This window comes from Passer domesticus, chromosome 2, assembly GCF_036417665.1.
Source record: "Passer domesticus isolate bPasDom1 chromosome 2, bPasDom1.hap1, whole genome shotgun sequence".
NCBI classification, from domain to species: domain Eukaryota; kingdom Metazoa; phylum Chordata; class Aves; order Passeriformes; family Passeridae; genus Passer; species Passer domesticus.
The window spans coordinates 34,116,087-34,138,623 of NC_087475.1; the positions used below are offsets into that span (position 1 = coordinate 34,116,087).

Sequence of the window (22,537 nt, forward strand, 5' to 3'; positions counted from 1 at the left end):
TTTACATCATGATATCTTCTTTCTATAGCTGTGTATCTAAAGCAGACTTTCCCCAATTTTATGCAACTTGTGCATTCAAAAGCAATTGCACAGAATGGAAGTTTTTACTAATATAACTAAATTTTTAGATGCACAGCGAAATTATATCTAGTATTAAAATTATCAATTGTACAAATTAAGGCTTTACTTTGAAAATTCACACTTTAAACAATTACCACCAGCACCATTCAATTCTGAGTTTTGGAACAACAGAAATGCAGCCCTGTGCACAGAGGGGAAACCAACTTAGGACCAGCAAGTGGCCACCCCATTATGACTCCTGCAGAGGCAAAATATCCTAATGGCTAGCAAACACCAGTACAGAGTTACTAAGACTATAAATCCAAAAGCCATTTGTCAGCACTAGAATAAAGTTGAAAAAGAATAGGTAAAGGACTGCAGAAATTCATGACAGTAAGTGGTAAGAACCCCCACTGTGGTGCAAAACATCCAGTGGTTCCAGTGAAGAAGCAGAAAGCTGAAAACACTCTCCACTGTATAAGGAGCACTTTGGGAAAAATTAGAGTGGTGGACTGAAATCCTGTAAAATGCCAACACGGCCAGAAGCCAAACAAACACTGATCATTTCCTGCTGGCATGGGAACATTAGAAGAATAATGCTTCTCCCATGGAAAAGAAAGAGAGTATAAGAGCTCTGGACACCACTGGCCGGACACCACTTTACTTTAGCCACAGCTAAAGTAAAGCAATACTATCAGCAGGGAATATCTCTAGGAAAATCAGATTTTGATTATTACTTTGTACAATAACCCTCACAATCCAAGCAAATTTTCCACCAGTCCTTTTGAGAACTACAGAAATCAGACATCAGAAGCCATCAAGATTAATGTATGTAGGATAATAGCTAAGATTTTGCCAAGGATGCTGAGGCTCTAGCTCTGTCTTTACGTTCCAGCCTTTCACTTTCAACAACTGGTGATGTCTCTACATTTCACCTCTTCAAGCTGTAAACTCAGTGGGGACCACAGGTGTTGAGTAAAACACAGGTGCTAGTACTAGTTGCCCTCCTCACAAAGGTAGAAAAGTACTCAACAGGCAACAAAGCTTTAGTGGTAGAAAAAGATGTGGAAAATGTATTAAAAGCCAAGTAGGTAGAGAAACAACTACTGAAAACAAACCCAGGGCGGACAGCACAAATTGAGAAAAGATGGCAGGCCACTCTAAGCATTAAAAAATTGCATTGTTTAGTATACCAAGTGCAACTATTCTGTTCATATCTTTATCCAACGTCTGCCGGGCTCTAGAGCATTTATTAGGTCAGAAAAGTGGACATGAGGTGACACAGGAGAAAATTTATTACTGTTCCAGAAAAAAAGTGAATGGCCAAAGGAAAATAAAACCAAATGTGGTAAATCCTGAGAAGCAGAACAGAAAACAGTAGAAAGAAGAAAAAATAAGTACATCTCATACATGGCCATCTTTATATGTCCTTTTACAGGGTTTACCTCCATGGCCAACAGCCCTACTCCTACAGCAGGCAGAGGGAAATGAAGACTGGAAAACTAGTTCCCATTTCTTCGTGCACACTTATAATTCTGCTGAATATTCAAGCAACCAGGAATATAGTGAGGAGAGAGTTATACAATTCATCTCAAGGGGGCAGGATGCAGAGCTTACATGACTGTGACTGCCACAAAGTGTTCTGTTCTGGGCAATTTGAGAGTCAGGTACCATGTCAACCAGAGACAATGGCAGAACCTTTAATCGTGTACCCTTCATGTAAGGGTCTGTACCCCAGTTCTGCTCCCTTCTCCTCCCATCACCTGAGATGCTGACCTCTGGGGAATTGCTCAAAGATAAATACATAAAAAGGAATGTGGGTGAATAGATTGATTTTGCCCTTTACTTTCTCAAGGGGCCACTGGAAGTGGAGAGAAGAATTAATCCTTTTGTAGGTCTCCAAAGTTCAAATACAAGAACAACACAAGCAGTGTTGGCTGTCAATAGCCAAAGCATGCAGTAAATTTTATTTATCTAGTAAAATTATATGGCTTCTAAGATTCAGGTACGGAGCCAACAACTATGTGGCACAGAGGCCTTAGGGCTTAGATGTAAGATGTAACCAAGCTTTTTCTCAAAATTATTGTGCCTGCAAGATATTAGGAAAACTTAGGCCAGCCACCATTCTCTGTTTGGCAAAGCCAACAAACATCACAAGTTTTTGGGCTCATAAGAAAATAGAGAAACCTCACACAATGTGAAAAAGGATACAAAAGCTCCAATAATGAAAACTGGGCTGAATATGTGCTTCTGGAAAGTAAACAGTGCCAAGCCCATATAAGAAAATATGAAGTTCTCAGCCAGGAAGTGCAATACCTCAAAGAGCTAGAGAGAAAACCATCACATGTTAAAGGACAAGTTAAAAAGATGCTGTAAAAATAAAAGTACACGGACTACTAAACAAAAGTACATGGACTACTACAGCAATGCACTGTAAAAAAGGCAAAAGACATCCTTGCCTGCTTAGTGCGACTTCTTGATTCAACTGACAAGTTATTGTACGTATAATGTGCCTGGGTAATTCCACAGAAGAGGACAGCCACCACACCTGTGAACAGAACCACATGTAAAAATCAGTCTGTTTACTGCCAGCTCACCACAATTTCCCTTCACCAGCTCCATTTAATTTATACATCATTCTTAACCTTGGTATTTTTTGACTCTTCCATTCAAGTGAGTGAGATACCAGATTAGGGAGATGATGTCTGAACCAAACCATTGCCTTTGTTACACAGTGAGCTGCAGCTTCAACGTTGAACAGAAGGCAAAAAACCCCAACAACCCAACTTTAGGCACAATCATATTTCTCATTGAAAAGATTTAGTGAGAAAGTGGAAAAATGGCTGCTGAGGTGGACTTCTGTGCTTGAATTCAAGCAACTCACCAGTAAATCCACAGGCTTCTGCAAGCAAGAAGGTGCTCCAGGACATCAAGAAGAAGAGAGCCGTTTCCAGCAGGGGGAAGCAGTGCAACTTGGTAAACTTTGTCACGTTAAGTCACTTGTTAAGGGATCAAAAGGAAATCCTTTGGCTTCTCTGTTCTCAGTACTTCTGAAAAACACTTTTATGTACTAACAGCCCATGCTTGTTAGAAAACAAAACACTTTTGATGCTGAAAAATGCAAATTCCAACACATGAAGGCGAAATTCAGACTCAAATTGCAACAATCAATTTTGGTTATTTTTGTTGTATGTCCATAACAAAGTGTGGCTCCGCCTCTTAGAAGTAATATTATCTTATTCTGTGTTCCCTTTGAAGTGCTAGCAAGGAAGGGATATTTACCTGCTGTTCTTTTTAGACTGTGTGTGCCTTGGCTTTTCAGGAGATTGGTGGGGGAGTGATGTTTTGTTCACCCTGCCAACCTCAATTACGAGTCCCACTCCCACCTTCAAATAAAGCATAAAACCCATTCAAAATCATTTAATTTACACAGCTGCTCTTGACTACAGCAACCCTAAGATAAACAAGAATTTTTGTTTTCAGGTTTGTTAATAAGTCTTTTCCAGCAAGCATGGCTACTTCAGTACTTTTAAGGCAAAACAATTGCTGCCTACAAAATGTATTTCCTCTCCTTGTGCTGATGTGTTTTAGAGAAAAAGCCAACTCCGAGCGGCTCAGTCTTTCAAAGGAAAGAAAAAACAAATTCATCTTGCAGAGGAGAGCAAAACCTGAGGAACATCAAAGCACACACTGAATTAACAATTCATACAGCTACTGAAGGAGCAGAACAGATTTCAGTAGTGTTAAATTTAGCTCTTCACACACTACAAAAAAAGTTGTTCACCTATTTATAGAATCCTTTTGGTGCTGTTTTTTACCTGAGCACTACTCTGGCAGCAGGTACATGCTGAACAGCACTCTGTATCTGAGGTGAGACAGCTATGCATAGTTCACATGAAGGCAATCAGTACCATCTCTCCACTCACTGCTACTTCTTGCTGACATTCTCCGATAACTTGGCAAACATATACTCCAGACATACTTTCAGCCATGACCTTACTTTGTCAGAAGGTTGCTCTCAAAACAAAGCCCAGAGCATCATTTAAAAAAATGATCTCCATGTTGGCATTATACCAAATATAAAATGCAACATTCTTTTTAAACAGCTGTTAGTTCTGCACAGAAACCACCTCTAAAACTTCTGAGCTCAGCTGAATTCCTCCCCACCACTTCCTCCAAAGAGATCTAAGATCATGCTTCTGAAGCAGCAACATCCACCATAACAAAAACTGGAACCCATTTCCCCACAGAGTACTCAGATAATCCCAATGCCTCGCTCAAGGGACATTAATGGATGCCTAAGGAAACTGGATAGCCACAGTCACTCCATGGAAGAGGTTAAACCTTGTTCCCCCGAAGTTAGGCAAGGGGCCTTGTCAGAACCAGTTCTTTATTTCCAGTCTTTTCTGGCAGTTTTGTGACTCAAACCGTTTATTCCCTTTGCTGTTATTGTCAGTAACCACACCAAAAATGTTTCATTAAATCTGAACTGAAAACTTGTGCTCATCATTTTGGAGGAAGCTCAAGGTGACAGAAAGGCAAGAAAACAAACACATTTTATTATTTCATATAATTGATCAAATTGAAATGTTAGCTGAAAGTAAATTATTCTTTTTTTACTTAATTATTTTCTTTATTTGTTAGACATGGCCTTGTATTTCACATCTTTTCAACCAGTCAGATGCTGCAATTTAGCAAAAATATACAATGTGGTACTATAATTTAACTATTTTTTTAAAAACACAGACAGCTTGCTGAAAGCCAGAATAAGTCCTTGTATATTATCTGCATAATTTGGAAACTGAGCTTTCTATCTATTCTCAAAGGACAGTGCATGACTGCATGAAACCCCTTACTCAAAGGGGTACAGGTATGGGTACTTCATGCTATAGGAATATTAACTTAATCCTTAATTTATGAGTTCTAATCAGCTATGAATAGCAAAATGCAAATTTTGTTTGCTTCTACATCATTGCATGACATTAAGGATGTTTCCAAAAGAAAATAGTCATATAATTAACCAACCAAAAAAAAAGAACAACACAAAACCAAAACAGAACAAAAAGAAAAATATCCCCACCACACAGACAAAATGCCACCACAGAGGCTTTGTTCTGAACAGCCTCACATTACCTTCCAGAGCACAGCCATTAGAAAAAGCAAGGATGGTTGCTGCTTCAGAAGCATAATTTTACAAAGTGGATTTGAATGCATTTCAGCCAAAACCCACAACAACTGCATTTGAGCAGCAAGAGCTAAGGATGTCTGGTAGCCTAAAAGTCAGAGGAGGAATCATGGTTCTGGGTCACACAGATTGCAGATCAGTGGAACTGAGACTGAACATTAAAGCACCAACAGCATATCTTCCCCATTATACTTAAAGGGTTTCCATTACACAGACAGGTCAAGAAAATCTGTACAGTTCAGACAGTACTGCTTCAGAGTCACAAGTTCATGATCATTGTACAGAACATCACATTTTATCCCTTTCAGGTCAGTGTTCAGAAGCCTAGGCACATCACAGCAGCCTGGGATATGTGCACATATGGCTATACTAGCCTGTCAGAAAGCAAAGACTTCAGTTTGTTCCTGAAGAAGCATCATGACTCCTGGAGTAGGTCATGGCTGGAGAAGGTCTACTGCCTGAGCCTAAAACAAGACCCACACAAATTCCTTGCTAAGCACCTCAGAGATCTAACCAAATAACAGCAACAAGCATCAAGAGAACAGAATAGATGATGCAAGGCACATCATGTTAAACTCTAACAGAGATAAAATCTTATCCAAGATGTATGACATCAGATTTCTGGCAAAAAAGTTTAAATGCAGGAGTCAAAGAATGCTGTGGGGGTCAGAAATAGCTGAGAGATTTTGCTGAAGACAGACTCAAATACCATTTAGCATAGGAGATGTCTTTCAAGACTAATAAAGAAACTATGTTTTATAACTCCTTAAAAGAAACTAAACATTATTAGGACATGCCTCAGTTTGCTGCAGCAACATCACTAAAACTCTACTATGGTCTCGGTTTTAATGGAAAGGGTTCTGTGGGTACCTGAAATGTCCTCCTATAGAAAAGAAGTCAAATGAATACTGACCACATCTTCACACTCAGAATTAAACAAGCTAGAGTCAATTCTGCTATAATGGGAAACAGGAAGGAAAGCCCTGATAGCACCCATATGTGCCATCTCAGCTGGAATACCAAATATGAAAAAGGATATCAGAGCTGTCACAACCCCTGTCACTGCTCCCATCATGAAAGAACCACTGAATATTCCCAGGAAAACACCAACAGACTTGAAAAATGCAGCAGCATCAAAAGCATGGGTATTTTCACCTGTTGGCTGGTAGGCAACTATAGATCTAGAAAGAGAGAACACAATGACAAGTTAGAAGTGGCATCAGGAAAGATTCTTTCTGTAACAACACTACCTGAGCTAGAGGGAGACAATCCCAGGCTGAAGGTGTATGTGTCATTCTGGCCTATGCATGCATTAGAGGCCTTGGAAAATGTTTGCAATGGTTAACAATCCAGCTAAGGGCAATCCATTTAAACTTAATATAATGTTTCTCAGAAAAAGCATTTATTTTAGACAAATGCCAAAAGCAATTTAGTAATTTCAGAGTAGAAATTCCCATAGTTACTTACGAGGATAATACAATGGCAACAGCATCATTCAGCACACTCTCTCCAAACAGAAGGGCATAGAGATCGACATCAGCATGCAGCTCATTAAATATTGCTAGCACGGTAACTACAGAAAGAAAAGAGGAAAACAACACTGCAATGACTGCACGAGCTGTGGAGCAGACTTTCCAGTTTGGCTAAAGCAAGAAAACCCAGGAACTGAAGTACAGGATCAAAACTAAAATGGGAAACCATAGTCACGTTTGCCTACAAGGAAGCAATTCCTCCACCAGTTTTAGGGCAGCTCCACTAAGAGGTGGCTCTTTTGTCCTCCCATCTGCACAGTGTTCATAGTAAGGCCCCCATGATCAAGGGACATAGGGCAGACAAAGCCCTTCTACAAAAGCCCTGATATTATTTTGGAACATGTTCCATATAAAACAGTTGTGTAGCTCTTCCTGCTTTTAAAAGCTGTATGGATTGTTGACTCAGGTTTATTATTTCAGCCATTGTAAAATACTACAAATAACCCTAGGTGTTCCCCTAAGTATCCATTATGCCACAGGTGTGAATTTCCACATAATTTAAAAAGGACAAGAGTGCTAAATATTTATAATCATTCTTTCAAGAAAATTCTGAGATGAAAGACCATGATCTTGAAGATGTTCCCATATACGCACTTCAAAAATCACAAGGTGATTTTTTGCATAAATTGTATGCAACCACCAGCTGTTCAGAGCTCAGCTCAATCACAGGAGCTACTTCCCATTTTCACACTAATCACCACTAAGCACCTCAAATAAACTGCTCTAAATGTCAAGCTGCATACTTCAGCACTCCCCACCCTGGTCCCTGGCCTTTGCCAGCCCTACAAACTGATCTGTCAAATGGAGACTTCCAATGTGAGCCTGCTTGACTCTCTACATAAGGATGTCAACATTACTTGGGCAAAAGCTGAAATTACTTGGCCAGAAAAGCATTCTTCTGCCTTAACTTCTAAAACATGGAGTTTATTTGAAAGAGGAATAGAAAATCCCCCTCCTACAGAAGCTAAAAGTTTCAAATATTGCTCTTAAAGTGCCCAGCCCCAAGCAATGTAGCTGGAGAAGGAAGTCCTGCTATCCAGAAAAAGCAACAATTTCATCTATTTACTATCCTAAACTTGATGCACACTTAAAAAGAAGACACTTAACAAAAAATATTTAAGTATTTGAACAGGAGAGTTAGATTTTTCTCCAAATATACCATGATGTCTTGCCAGTTCAGTCATAAATCAGCAGAGAACAGCTTTCAAAATACTCAGAATTTGTATGTATTTCAGAGAAGAGGTTCAGAGATACTAATATGAGATAACTGAAAATAGAGTCCTGTTAATATGCAGCTGAAAATCCTAACAATAAGGTTATTTTGGAAGGTTATTAAAAATGTTCATCAAGCTACCTGGATCAGTGGCAGATATTATCGCTCCAAAGAGGAGGCAGTCTGTATAATAGAACTTATCAGACAGCTGGCCCACCAACTTCATTAGTTTCACAACCCCATACATGAGATTCCTGAAGAGAAAGAAGATAAAGCATTCCAAGTCAAACAATTTCAGACAGACCAAGGGAAAACACAAGCAACAGTATTTCAGACAGGCTTCTGGATGCTACAGCTCAGTGGGACACTGCCACAGTGTAGCAGAAAGCTCTCAAAGTGAACTTTCCTCTTTTCGCTATGAAGCAAATCAAGCAATATATGATCCAGAAGACATCACATAAAACCAGTAAGTCTGAAATCTTCACACAATTAGCACAGAGTCTACATCTTTCTTCCATTTCCCACCAAGTTTTCTCTGCTCAAAATTCCCCTCAGTATTCTTTCTCCCAACACAATACATAGGCCAAAAGCTCTGAGGTAAGAATGATCTATAATAAGAGATTACTTCTCTAGAGCAATTCTTTGAGAGACAAGCCAAGATCACCAATCCAATTCAGGATTTCTGTTATTCAGAATATCCATACACAAAACACAGTAATATGAGCAGGATAAGAGATTGTAGGCAAGCAAATCAACGTCACCAGATCACTTAAACTAAAAGTGTGTGTATATACATACATAAAATATCGGTATGGAGGCAAAGAGAGAGAGTATTTATCAGCTTAAGCTTTAGTGTAGAGAGGAACTGATATCAGAGTTCACTTACCCAATAATAAAACAAGACACTGCTGTTCCTAAAAAGGCGTAAGCCAAAATGGACCCCAAATTCCTGAAAAAGTGTCTCTGCACAAGAAAAAGAGGTTTATATACTTACTTCAGAAAAGTTATATTGCCCATTCAGAACCATGTAGCACACTACTTCACTTGCATCAATACACAGAAGCACACGTCTATTTCAGAGAAACATTTCAATTACTGCTATGTAAATTCAATCTAACTTCAGTAAATTGAATAAACCAGATCTGTGCCATGCATTAGACCCTACATGTAGTTTTACAGAAGGCTTTGACAGAAACCAGCGCCAATTCAGGGTGTCTTCAAGCAAGATCAGAATCTGGGCTCTCCTGCCATTAGGGGTCTGGCACATCTCCACTGGGATTCAGGGCTAGGTCTGCCTCTCAGCATAATTTACTGCATTTTGGATATTTGAGAAGGACCAAAACAATTCATAACAGAACATCATTTACTTTAAATGAAACTGACATCAATGTCTGGCTAAGTTCAAAGGAAAACAAATCAGCAAAATTAAGTAGGATTTAATACATTTATACTCAAAAATATATGTATTTTCTCTTAAAACAATATGACCTAACCATCTCTGGAGGAAATGCGATTTTTCTTACTGTAAGTAAATGCTTGAAAGGAGACTACAATCCTGAACAAATCAGCAATTTCTCATTAAAAAAAAAAGGATCTATTCTCCTCAGAAGTTATTGCACTTACTTTTTTCAGGCTATAACCAGCATGAAAAATAATAGGAGGCAATAGAATGTTGAAGAAAACTTCTGGGTCAAATGTTACCTTAAAAAATAAAATATGAAATTTCAATTATAAACAAACATATACAAATTGTTAGAACTTTTCCTCATTCATTTTCTGACAACCACTATTTTTGGTTGATGAAATAGATAAGCTGAGCCTCTAAAACACTGGCCAGGTCTACTTGTATATAGCTGCAGCTCCTGTTGGTAAATATCATCTAGAAAGAACAGGCATTACATTGGTTGCTCGTGATCTGGCAGCAGTCCCAAACACAGTCCCCCATTTTAAATTAAAAATTTCTAGCAGAAATTATGTTGGAGAAGATATTTCCTATTGTGATACCTGATATTGGCATGGCTGCAGATGAAATGCTATTTTAGCCTTCTTTTTTGTACAAATTTAGCCACTGAATAATTACTGTAAGCCAATCAAGTCAGATACAAGACTGGTTTTCAGAAATTTGGATCATACACCTCTTCCATGTATTTCAGTAGGAGTTCCACATATCCATGAAGGACTACACTACACTACAGGACAACAAACAACAGTTAAAATGCAAACAGAAGGTCTTCACACATATGAGACTAACTAGGCTCTCTTCACCCCTGCCTAAGCACAGGTTAGAAGACAAAAAATATGACTGTGCCCTCCCAGAGCAGGACTCATTTCAGCTAACCTGAGATACCTACAGCAGCCAGACACACATGGGCAGCTGAGCTCTCTTCATAATCTGCAGAAAGAAGTACTTTTAGATCACAATCCTATGCTTCAAAGTCTAGCTTTGATACACACAAGAGGTGGTTCATTCCCGACACTGAATAAAAAGGCAAATAACACATCTGAATAACTGCTGATAGGTGAATTTTACTTCCACCACCAGACTGCCTCATTTGGTGGTTTATTGGGTGGAAGCTGAAGCAGAACTATTTCCTGGCAATGCACAAATTTTAAAACCCTCGGTAAAAAAGACCAAAACAACAAGGAACAATCACTTTTCACTATGAAATTATCATTTTCCTTACTCTGCATTTATACAAGGCAGCACAAGGTTGGGTTTTTTTTCTGTTCAGCTGATCTCTGTAAATTCTACAGATGTTAGAAACATACATTACGTTTTCAAACCAAGGCCTTTAGGAAAGCATCACATACATGTAACAGAGCACAGTTTCTCCAGCAGTGATATAATACAGAAGGTGCTTTTGAATTAAGCATTAAAGTGCTGTTACTATCAGGAATCCTGACACTTGGCACTGCCTGAGGTTCAAACAGGATGGAGGGGGAGGAGGGAGGGAAGCACAGATGAAGGAGAAACACTTAGCATGTGAAATGGTGTAGGCTCACCTTTCTCAACATGTCATTTTGCTCCACGTTGTGGATCTTGCCAGGGCTTATTTCCCCTTTGAGCGTGTACTCGAAGAACTTGCCGCTGACGTTGACCAGCAGGGTGGTGAAGGGCCTGTCCTCCTGAGAGCAGCTGAATGGTTTGTCATGGCCACTCGTGGAGGGAGTGCCATATCTCAGGATCACCCCAACTATGAGTCCTGGAAGAGAGGTAAAAATCCATGAGGCTGATTTGCTACTCCTGCACTTTAATGAGTTCCAATCATCATCCAAGGGATTGTGCATGAACTTTACAAGCATATGGGCATCATAAACACCTTGAAGTGAATTGTTACTATCAGTTTTCTGCAGAGGAAGAGAGGCCCCGATCACATCAAAACTACCAGCGAATCTGAAGTATCTGGTACTTGACTGAAGTGACAAACAAATGGTTCCATTTCACTTTTTGTCTTCCTCACCCTCATTCACACGTCAAAAGTGCAAACCCCCAATCCCCCACATCAAATACATGTCACCTGCCTTAGGACAGAACTGAGCAAACACACTATTGCCAGAAAACATCAACTGCTGGAAGCACGTGACTGTAACTGCTCTGGAATGGTGATGTTTGCCATGTTATTTTATGGCTGCAGCAAGAACACAGTTTTTAGTCTTACAATTCTAGGCCAGTAAACAATGCTGGTTGCACAATCTTCTGTGTACTCCACAAACTTTAAAACTAAGACAGATGACATGCACAAAGAAGCCACTATATGACATTTGCAAGCATTTTCCACATTTCATATAAACAAAAATAAAATAAGGCGTAAATGAAATGAGCAATCATAAGAGATCCAGGATTCAGGAATATAGGACATATCACTTAGGCAGCAGAGAAAATCTAACCAGAAAATACAATCAATAACAAATGCATCAGACACAGTGACAAAAATAATTCATAACTTAATGGCAAGGGGCTGGAGAAGCACAAAGTTCTAACTGAGCACCATCCCAGTTACAATGTACTAAGAAAAGAACATCTGCAGAGAGAATGTATAAGAACAGTCAAAGTGGTTTTGGTCTGGTAAGTAAACAAATTGATACCCACTTACTAAAGGCTCCCTGCTGCCTTAGGATGATCTGCAATTTAATCCTTGTTCCAGACAACTGCAAGATGAAGATGGATGTTTGGTGCTTTTGTTGACAAATCAGTAGTCAGTGTTGGGTTTGCTCCCTGTGACCCTCCCTCTGCATCCACAGTTTCCCCAGAGAGTAAATGAAGCTGACAGGTAGTAACCAAAAATACATTAGGTACAACAAACAAAAGAATCTACCACACATAACAAAAACCCCAAATAGACTTATTATTATGACATAGGGCAGAGTGGATCAATCCGTGAACTCAAACCTGTTTAGATACAGTTTCTTTCACACAATTCTGGTAAAGAGCCAGGTGCTGAAAGCTGAGGGTCCTTCCCTTCCAACCTTCAAACTGAGGGAGACTTGGTAGAGATTTTACTGCTCTTTGCAGCTACTCTGGGGAGACAGAGAAGAGAGGGACAGAATCTTCTGGAAAGCACACAGTGATTAAAACTAAAGAAAACAAACTTGTTGCAATGCAGGTGAAAAAAAATTAGGCAAGGCTTGTTTTTTAAAACAATGACGTGGCTAGGCACCAGAACAGGCTGTCACAAAGGCTGCATAATCTCCTTCCTTGCATATAGCCAAAACTCACTTGAGTATGGCCAGGAGCAACCCAAGATGTGGGGGCCTGCTGCAGGCAAAGGGCTGGACAAGACTACCTCTCCTAAGGTCTTTCTCATGAACATTTGGACCCCTCATACTGCAAACAATTCTTTTAAATCACCTTAATTGTTTTCTGGATCAGGTCTTGGGGCTATCTGTTGCTTTGGAGCTGTTTTTTATTTTGCTTAAATGACAGACTGCTCTCCTAACTCAATAAATCAGAGCAAGAGAAATAGCAATGACAGTCATCATAAAAGCCAAACAGCTCCAGCAGGCTAGGAGGGGCTGCTTTTACTGCCTCAGTCCAGCCTGGATTGCCACCTGCCTTGGGCCTCAACTGACCCTATCAAAAGCAGGCAAAAGGGGTGACCAGGAGATATTCAGCTAATTCCACAAAAGTACAGTAAAGCAGGTACTGTGATACCTCAGATCAAGCACCTGTTACTAGTACTTCTCTCTTTTTTTTTGTCTTTTTTTTTTTTTAATGCAACAGTAGTATCTTTTGGAAGTGACACTAGAGCAAACCACTGACAGGTTTGTGAAGCCCAGCAACACTGTCAGTGGTGTCAGTCTTGGCTTGGCAGAGTTTGTCATCCCTTAGTGCAGCTCACACAGAGGCAGAATAGCACATTCTATTACTGAAGAAGCTGGTGTCCAGGAACATAGAGAGTAAAATACTGCTCACTTTTGAAAATACACACAAAGAATGTGGGGGGGAAGAAAGGATTTCTTATGTTTAAAAGTCTAGATTTTATTTCCCTACTTCCAAACTGAACTTTCTACCAGCTTGAGGGCAAAGAAACAAAGCTTAAAAAAACTTGGCAAGAAGGATGAAAGAAAGTCTTGTATGTATTTTCAAGGTGAAAGACTAATAATAATACACAGTGTTTATCACATGGATCATTTTTCTTCTGGGTGTTTGCGTGCATCAAGACATCACACTTTTGCTTTATATAGCCTAAGCACCAACAAATAAAGTATTTTTCCTATTACAGTGTCATCCTTTGAACATCACTGTCTATACCTTCAAATTTCACAGTGATTTTTGAGGAAGTTTCAACACTTGTACAAAACACTTCAAGCATTTTTTTGATCCAGAACTGAGCCAGTAACACTGTATATTATTAAAAAAATAATCAGATCACATGTTACATACCATCTCCAGAGGCACTAACAACTCACTCCCTATACCTATATTTGCTTGCCATTCAGTGTACTACCCTGCACAGGAGGGCAGAGGAACACCACTATACAACCCCTTGAAGAAGGGTTAAGCCAATGTCTGCAGGTCTCTGATAGCATCTGTATTTCCCATATACTCAGCACTGGTGAGGCCACACTTGGAGTCCTGTGTCAAGTTCTGGGCACCTCACCTCAAGAAGAACACTGAGGGGCTGGAGCAAGTCCAGAGAAGGGCGATGGAGCTGCTGAAGTGTTTGAAACACAGGTCCTGTGAGGAGCAGCTGAGGGAGCTGGGATGCTAACCTGGAAAAAAGGAGGCTCAGGGGTGACTTTATCACTCCCTAGAGTCACCTGAAAGGAGGCTGTAGCCAGGGGAGGGTCAGCCTCTTCTCCCAGGCAGCCAGCAACAGGACAAGAGGAAATGGCCTCAAGCTGTGCCAGGGAAGATTGAAGCTGGACATTAGGAGGAATTTCTCCACAGAAAGGCTGATTAGACATTGGAACAGACTGCCCAGGGAGGTGGTGGAATCACCATCCCTGGAGGTGTTTAAGAAACAACTGCATGTGCCACCCAGTGCCATGGTCTATTGGCATGGTGGCATTAGGTCCCAAATTGGATTTGATCTCTGAGGTCTTTTCCAACCTAATTGTGATTCTGTGATTCTGTCTTACACTCAGCATGGCTAATCATCAACTACTTTCTCAATGGTGCAATGTTGCCTCTGTGGCATTCACCAGCTTGTCACATCACTGCAGAAAATGCAAACTTTGAAAAAGGGGAAGCAGTTTAAGTGCAGCAGTGTGAGCACATAATAAATCCTCACTATATTTCAGTTTAAAAAAATTTAAAACCAGCCTTTTTCAACAGGAAAGAAAGGCAGAGGATGCCAATTCTTGAAGTCTGGAAGAAATTTTGAGGTTATCCAGACCCTAAAATTCTGAATAACAAGTTCAAGGTCATGCTTTGTCATTGCCTTAGGGCTATTTTTAGATAAGAAAGTTAAAAGACAATAAACAAGTGGGTAATTCTTCCTCCTTGTAGGCAGACAGCACTATGCTATCAAGGGCATCTTTGTAATAAGCATTTTATTCACTTTTAAAATAAGCCAAACTAAGCATAGTTCTGAATTCAAATAAACAGATTACACAAAAACTTATTGGCACACTGAAATATTTGGCAGAACCAAATATCAAATTAACTTGCTGGCTTTGTGCTGCCAGACACATGCACACTGTGCACTTGTGCCTTCTCACAAGCCCTTGATTCCAAAAACCTCACAGGAGTGTAGGGATCTAGTTCTTTTTCATTTTGTGTCATGTTGTGTGATTTACATATACGTATAGCAAAATGGTAAAAAAAAAATTATGAACTACAGGGGCAGGCAGGTGTGCTTTATTCTGTAATGCGCAATCTTACTGACAGTGGGGTTAAAGAACAGGTTCAAAGCAGAAATTTAAAACACAACTACCAGGAGATTTAAACAGAAGATTGTTTTGGAATTTCAAAAGTTAATTTCTGAACAACTGTTAAGTTTCACATAAAGCCTTACATTTACATGGGAGATCTATAACCCCAGAAAAATTAGTTTGTTCCAAATAATTTGGAGGGATGAGTAGACTCTATTAGCAAGAGGGCAGCCACAGAAAGATGACAATAACTATGTGGCAAAATGACAACCAGTAAGAAAAATTGCTGGTTTTATTCTCACCTAGAATCTAAAATCCAGAAAAGACCAAAAAAAAAAGTTTAGCAGCATTAAAAAAACCCCTAAACCCACAAAACACACACATCCCAACCCGACAGCATCTGTCAGACAGCCTGAACTGACAGGCAGCCCTGGGAGAAGCTGCTGTCCTGTGCTAATCACATGTGGCCTCTGGTCCAAGCACAGGACTATGAGTCAAGGCTCCTGAGCCAACCCAGCCTTAGTAATGACTCAGTGAAAGACCTTGGACAAGCTACAGAAGACAATTTGAAGAGACTCTCAACTTAGAAATAAAATAGTGCAGTTATAAAGGGCACAGGTATTTGTCAGAGATTAGAGAGTCTGCAACTGATTTCAGCTCAGGTGTTCTCAAGTTTAGTTACTGCATAATCATTGTTTCATGCAACACAGATTTAAGCATTTATAGCATTTGCTGTTAAATACTTAATAAATAACATTTAAAAGCTCCTTTATACTTTTCAAAATATAAGTTTCCCTCCTTATTTATAAAACCCAAGTAGTGAAAGCCATACATGTACCAATACCACATACGTTCCTAAAGGTGTGAGCAGCAATGGGCCATCACAAAGACAACAACCTCTGCTCATTGTGGCTCCCTTTCCTTCCTTCACACAGGAGTGATTCCCTAACAGAGTGCCAACTGCAACTGGTACCAGTCCCCTGCAGCAGCAGCAGAGCTGAAGCATTTCTTTCAACACAGACTTCTAAGCCAGATGAGTACAACCCCAAACATCACAATTCTTTCCCCCAGGCACATCAGTGACCATGCTGGCAGGCACCAGGAAGAACAGCAGGACCAGCCACAGGTTTTTTATCTTATTTTCATTATAAGTATTAATATTAACATTATTTAATAATACATTATATTATATATGTATTGCATACATATTATTTCTATAATTGTGTATAACAAAGTTTTCAATTTAATCCTTGTGTTCCATTACTGCTTTTTCTCCCATTTGCATGTTAGAACACTCAGCATATCTCAAACAGCAGGCCACAGGTTCCTCAGTGTCTAAAAAATAATAATGTCAAGTCTTTTGTTACAAAAAGATTTACAGTAATAGCACCTGGCTCAGGCACTAGCAAGAAATTAGCTTTCCAGTTAAAAAAAAAAAGCCCAGAAAAATAATTATTCCCCCCTCCTAAAGCTTCAGCAGAAGGAGTTATTAATCTGTCATTGCAAGGAGTCAGACTTCAATCTATAATCCAATTGAAACTCATTAAGCAGCAACAATCTCTTTCCTGACACTGTCATTTAATTTTGAGGGTTTGACTAAAGGGGAGGAGGAAGGGGGAAGGGGCAGGAACTGCATTCATGTTGGTACAGTTTTGGGTTCAGAGATCCCACAATAGCTACAAGAAGTGTATCTGGGTCTGTTTTCTTACTAGGAACATTTTGACATCCCATCCTCTGGCCTTCGCTCACTTGTAGAAAATAACAGATATGTGTGGAGGCCTTCATCCTAAAAACCATTTCTGGGAACTTCTGATTTGGATAGGGGTCAAAACAAAGTCTTAGGAGGAAAAGGACAAGAAGAAATTTGAACAAGGTGAATGAAATAAAACCCACACCAGAAAAATTCTCCTTGAGACAACTAAAAACATTCCAGTAAGTCTCTTCCCAAAGACCTTTTAGCACCAAGCCCTTTCCAGTTACCAACAACACAACCTTCTATATGAAGAGGCGACAAACGTTTCAATCTGACTGAATTTTCAAGAAAACAATTTTTTGCTGAGGCAAGCCCCATGTTCTGTAGCTGTGGGCACAAATGCAACCAGCACTTGTAGATAAAATGGTTTGTGGCTTACAGAGAAATGTACTGACCCAAAAGACAGAAATAGCAGCAAGATGACAGCTCTGGCTTTCTGTGATCATTATATCTGACCATAGAAGCTTTGTTATTACAGCATCCAAACACACACAGTCCAACAAAAGATCTACCCCATCTCATAGAGGCAACCTGCCCCTTACAGATATGCCCCAAAGCAGAGCCAAGAAGCCACAAGTTTCCTGTTTCTCCTTTCTGGGTGACTGCTCTGAGCACAGGCACTTCATTGACCATGGCCTTCTCACAACCACACCACAACTGTCACTGCCACTGTACAGATGTTCTAGCATCCACCCCACTATATCTGCTTTGAACTGAAAAAAGCTGGCAAATGCTCTTCTAGGACCTTGTGGACAGCTGTCCAGAGGAGCAAAGGAATCTACTATTACTTGTATTCATATGTAGTTCAAAATTGAAGCAGTTTTTTAGTACTAGCTGCAGAAGCCATTACTTCTGCCACAGCCTGCAGTGCATGAACAGTTTCACAACACTTCTGCCTTGCAGACTGATTCCCATGAGTTGGAGAAGAAGAAAGAATGCACTTTGAGCAGTAACAAAAAAAAGCCATCCAAAAGCTCAGCCTGTTTACAAAAACCACTTTGTCCAGAGGTCCCACAGCTGCAATTCCCAACCTCCTACACAGCTCATTACCACCCTTCTTCTTTCCTCCTAAATTGGCACAAGCTTTACCTTTTTCCAGCTGAGCTCACCCTACAGTTCCTAGCCACTGACTTCTTGCTCTGTTCCCACTACACACTGATGTCTCCTTGCCTGCTCCCAACAGATCTCAGGTGCTGCTGCAGCCTGACATTTCTGCCATCCCTTACATCTTTTTTAGCCCCAGCAGTGCCAACAAGGTGCCCGAGGAATCACATCCATTTCATCTCCTCTGTCCATGCCACCCCAACATGTCACATTGGTGGCACAGAAGTGGATGGGAGCCTATCATTTCATGTTTGCTCCTAGGCAAAAGGTGTCAGATGAGGGCTAATAAAACCAGATTTACTAGAGATGAAGAGCAGCCAATTGCTGCTACGTGGAATAATCTGTCCCACTGACATCCAGAGCAGGTACTGACACCACAGGGCTTTGGTGCAAGACCCCTCAGCAGGACAGAAAAAGGTAAGGAGTAAAACTCCCTTCCAAAGGCTGATCCCACCTACATGAGCAGAACCATCGTGCACCCCATGAGCTTCCTCCTAAAATAATTTTAAGTGTGTAAACCATATTTTTTATTCATGCTGTCTTTTTGCCATTCATTCTTCTCCCCTGCATATTCTCTTGAACAACCTCAAGAACAAACAAACTCTAAGGTTAAGACAGCAAGTTTTCCCATACAGTTTCAACACAACAGCTCTCAGCCCTACACTAAAATTATGGGTTTGGACATGTGCAAAACAATCACTATAAAGCAATTCTTGCACCCAAGATAGATGAGTACCTTGTCAGGAAGATATCAAGCCAGAAGAAAGATCTTCATTTGACTTTTTTCAAACCACAGCACTTTCAGGGCTGTTTCAGATAAATATGACCAGAATATCCTCCAAAATTCCTTAATATTTTCTTATTACATGATTCATATTAATTCAAAAATATCCATTTTCATCAATAAAACTATGTCTAACCAGTTCAGTTGAAAAATTGCTTAAGTCAACTTGCTCTTTAGATAATTCACTGCACATGATACTTCCAAAAACCCATGAATTTAATAAAAACTCAGGAATTTATACATTTGCCACAAGAAGTATGAAAAACTCCCCCTTGACATAAAACTAGAGGATGGGATGGACCCACAGCCATGCTCACAATGAAGGACAGAGAGCAGCAGGTCACGAAACCAAGCACTGCTGCTCACCATGCACATCCTTTACCCTTTCTGCATACATAACTTTAAGTAGACTGCCACAGATATAAGTAGCACTGCTCAGATATAACCTTCAGAGTCTTCTCTTTCCACTGTTCCATTTAGATTTTTCAAGTCAAATACAGTATCAGCTAATTCTGGCTTCTATTCAATTTCACTTCTCCAAAGACTAAGAAAATTGCATGACAAAATAATACAAGTGCCAGTGACAGCAACATGTAATAGATTATAATGCATTTTGTCCAGTTTGCAACGACCATCCCAAACCACAGAAAAAGCACCTCATTTAACAACAACGTGCCTGCTAGGGCCCTGCTATCAGATAAGTAGTTGAAACTAACAGAAGAAAAAAAACCCCATAGAACAATGGTATGTGTAGATAAAAGGTTACTCCACCCTGCCCTAAGTGCTCAGACAATCTATATCCATCAACACTGCTCATGGAGAGAGCTACTTTGGAGAACATGCAACTGGATTTTTGGGTTTAAAAGTTACATGCTAGTACTGCTGCTTTCGGACAGCATGGTTAAGAGGCAAATGACTAATTAGCTTCTTGGAGAAGCTCTTCTTGAAACTTGAAAAAGTACTTATTCCAAGATTTTCTGCCATGTGAATTTGCAGATTAAATGGCAGTGTATGGAGCACTTATTAACATCCTCACAGCACAAAAGCTTGACCATTATCATAAAGACCTCAGATTTACTCCAGTGGAGGTAAAGGATCTAGGGCAACTCATTGCAACTCCTAGTTTGCCTCCACCAAGCTTTGGTTTGGTACCAGCCCTCTGTATACCTTGACATTTAGGGAAGCCACTGGAAGTGGAGAGTGGCACTTGCTCAGAGGCAGCAGGAAACAGAGTTCTCATCTCTTCCTCTTCCAAGCCTTAAAACAAAGAGAAACCAGCCTAGGATTTCCCATAATTCCCATTGCTGCTCAAAGCACCAAGTCAGAAGATAAATAACTTTTCCTTTCAGCCCACTGCTTGAGGCTTCCAGTCCAGCACAGCATTTTCAGCACAACATGATACTTTTTATACCTCAGAAGAAACGTTTTAATGCCTCAAAGTATTAGAGTTGAGTTCATATACACCTCATAGGCAGAAACTGAATATCTTTTGTGTAATTCATGTTAAAAAAGTTACAGATGTGCTTTAAATGAAGTTCATTTTTTTTCAGACACAAAGTCCCTGGTGCACTTGAAGAGAGTTCTGATTTAATGATTTGCCTTTTAAAAGCCATTAGCAGTTTGCAGCAGCTCCCACACATTTATCATCCATGCTGTGCAACACGATGGGTGGGGAAAAAAGAAAAGTACACAGCTGCAAACAAAACAAATTAAAGTGTTGAAGAGTTAGAACTGACTTAAGTCTGACAAACAAATCTAAAAGTTCAAGCTCAGATTCAGTTTAAAGACTACTAGGACAAAACATTTGCAACTTAAAATTGTCATAGCTACAGAGAAAAAGCAATGACCAAAAATGTACTCAAGCCTCCAGGGCAAAAAAAGAACAAAAAAAGGGGAAAATTGCTTTTTTTTTTCCTTAGATGTCAGCTGAATGTTACTTGCTAAAACCACTTTTGAGACCTAAAAAAAGCCACTTCCTGGGTTTAAAGACTGAAATGTTTTGGAAGAGTTTTAGAAAACTCCCAAACCACATAATAGAGCTTTTCAGTTCCTGCTACACAGCTTCTTACACAAAAGTAATTCAAAATGTGATCACCTATAGCATGGATTGCCTTGGTGAAATATACCCATTTAGTGACAAATACTTTTAAATTTGTGCATTACTTTCTACTGGCTAAGGGTTTGCAGAATGATGTCAGATTTTTCTCTTAGACTGTCCAATAATCAGGAGAGGCAGTAGTTTCAAAGACAGTCTCCAAGCTAGCAGATCTGGAGTACACAATGCAAGGGATGAACACTTTCCACTATGCCAAGTCCAACTGGTGGGAACCTGCAGGATTTTAGGATTAGCAATCCTAAAAATTGATTCCTGTGTATACAAAGATGAAAACAGAGTTCAAATCAGAAGTTTGGAATGAAAGTTGATTCAGACTATATTTCTGTAAGATTCTCCATGGCTTTTTCTAGAGACAAACACAAAAGTTTCTATTTAAAGCAGGTTCAGCTGCTTTTTCCTAGCACATCAGCAGACTTTCTAGCCCGTCTGCTGCTTTCACTGTTGCCATTCCACTGACAGATATGGGTTGCCCCTCTCATTCATCTCCTCTGTTCCCTGTGGAAAATCTAGGTCCCAGTGAACCATTCAGAACAAGTGGACAACTAGAATATGCAGGCTGAAGCACCACCTGGACACTCCTGATACTCATCCTCCTAAAAAGGCAACTTGAGTCCTGCCACAGTCCCCACTGACCAGGAGCAAACTCAGGGTCCTGATGTGCTATACAAAGTATTCGTTCTGCAAACTCCTTAAAAGTTCAATACAACAGGAGCATGGAGGCATGAAATTGATGACTGCTCTACCCATCACACATGCAAACACAACTTTAAAGTGTCTGGTAAGAACTCTGACAAAAGTCAAAGTTGGTTTTTAAAAGAATTGCTCTCACTCTGAGGTTGCAGAGTATGAGGCTTATTAAATATTAAGGCCAGACAAATTGCAGAGATGTCAACAAGACTCAAGACTTTGCAATCCAATATTGACAGGCTGAGCAGTCACTGTGGTGTCCTCATCTAATATTGCTGTAGATTTTGCAAAAGGCGTAATTGCATAAAAAGTAATTTAATGTTTTTCCAGACAAGGAGTAGAAAATACTTCTGTCAGAACAACATTTCATAGTTCCAGTTTCTGAGGAAATGTCTCATAAAAACAAGGCAATTTCTATCAAATAAAATTTGTATAATTCTATCTTGCTAGACTTAAGCCCTATCCTCATTGACACCTGTGCTTTAAAATAAATTTACTGGAAAAGATTAACTAGAGACCTCTATAAAAGATTTTTAAAGAGGATAAAAAAATACTTCTTAGATAAAAAAAACAAACCAAAAAATTGGCAATAGTAAGAACAGTTATTTTAGCTGTTAAAAGAATCACTTACTACACTAGGAAGAAAAAAAAATCCAAATAAAGTTATGAATATTTCCAAAGAGGCTTCCATAACAATTCTGACATTCATTATAAGAGATTAGAAACAGTTATATTTAGCTAGGCTTACACATTTACCTTGATCAAAACAACAGCACTGACTCACGG

General features: G+C 39.7%; 1 protein-coding gene across 2 annotated transcripts in view; it reads right to left on the bottom strand.

The window, feature by feature from the left end:
* SLC9A7 (solute carrier family 9 member A7) overlaps positions 1 to 22,537 on the bottom strand; it is a 65,887-nt gene that overhangs the window by 25,423 nt on the left and 17,927 nt on the right. For both annotated transcript variants that reach the window (XM_064408181.1, XM_064408182.1), the window contains exons 2-10: positions 10,994 to 11,193; positions 9,614 to 9,691; positions 8,877 to 8,953; positions 8,132 to 8,244; positions 6,713 to 6,818; positions 6,285 to 6,426; positions 2,945 to 3,050; positions 2,520 to 2,608; positions 2,272 to 2,385 (exon numbers count right to left, since the gene is read on the bottom strand). In XM_064408181.1, the coding sequence (XP_064264251.1) occupies positions 2,272 to 2,385; positions 2,520 to 2,608; positions 2,945 to 3,050; positions 6,285 to 6,426; positions 6,713 to 6,818; positions 8,132 to 8,244; positions 8,877 to 8,953; positions 9,614 to 9,691; positions 10,994 to 11,193 (1,025 nt within the window). The remainder of the gene's footprint in view (positions 1 to 2,271; positions 2,386 to 2,519; positions 2,609 to 2,944; positions 3,051 to 6,284; positions 6,427 to 6,712; positions 6,819 to 8,131; positions 8,245 to 8,876; positions 8,954 to 9,613; positions 9,692 to 10,993; positions 11,194 to 22,537) is intronic.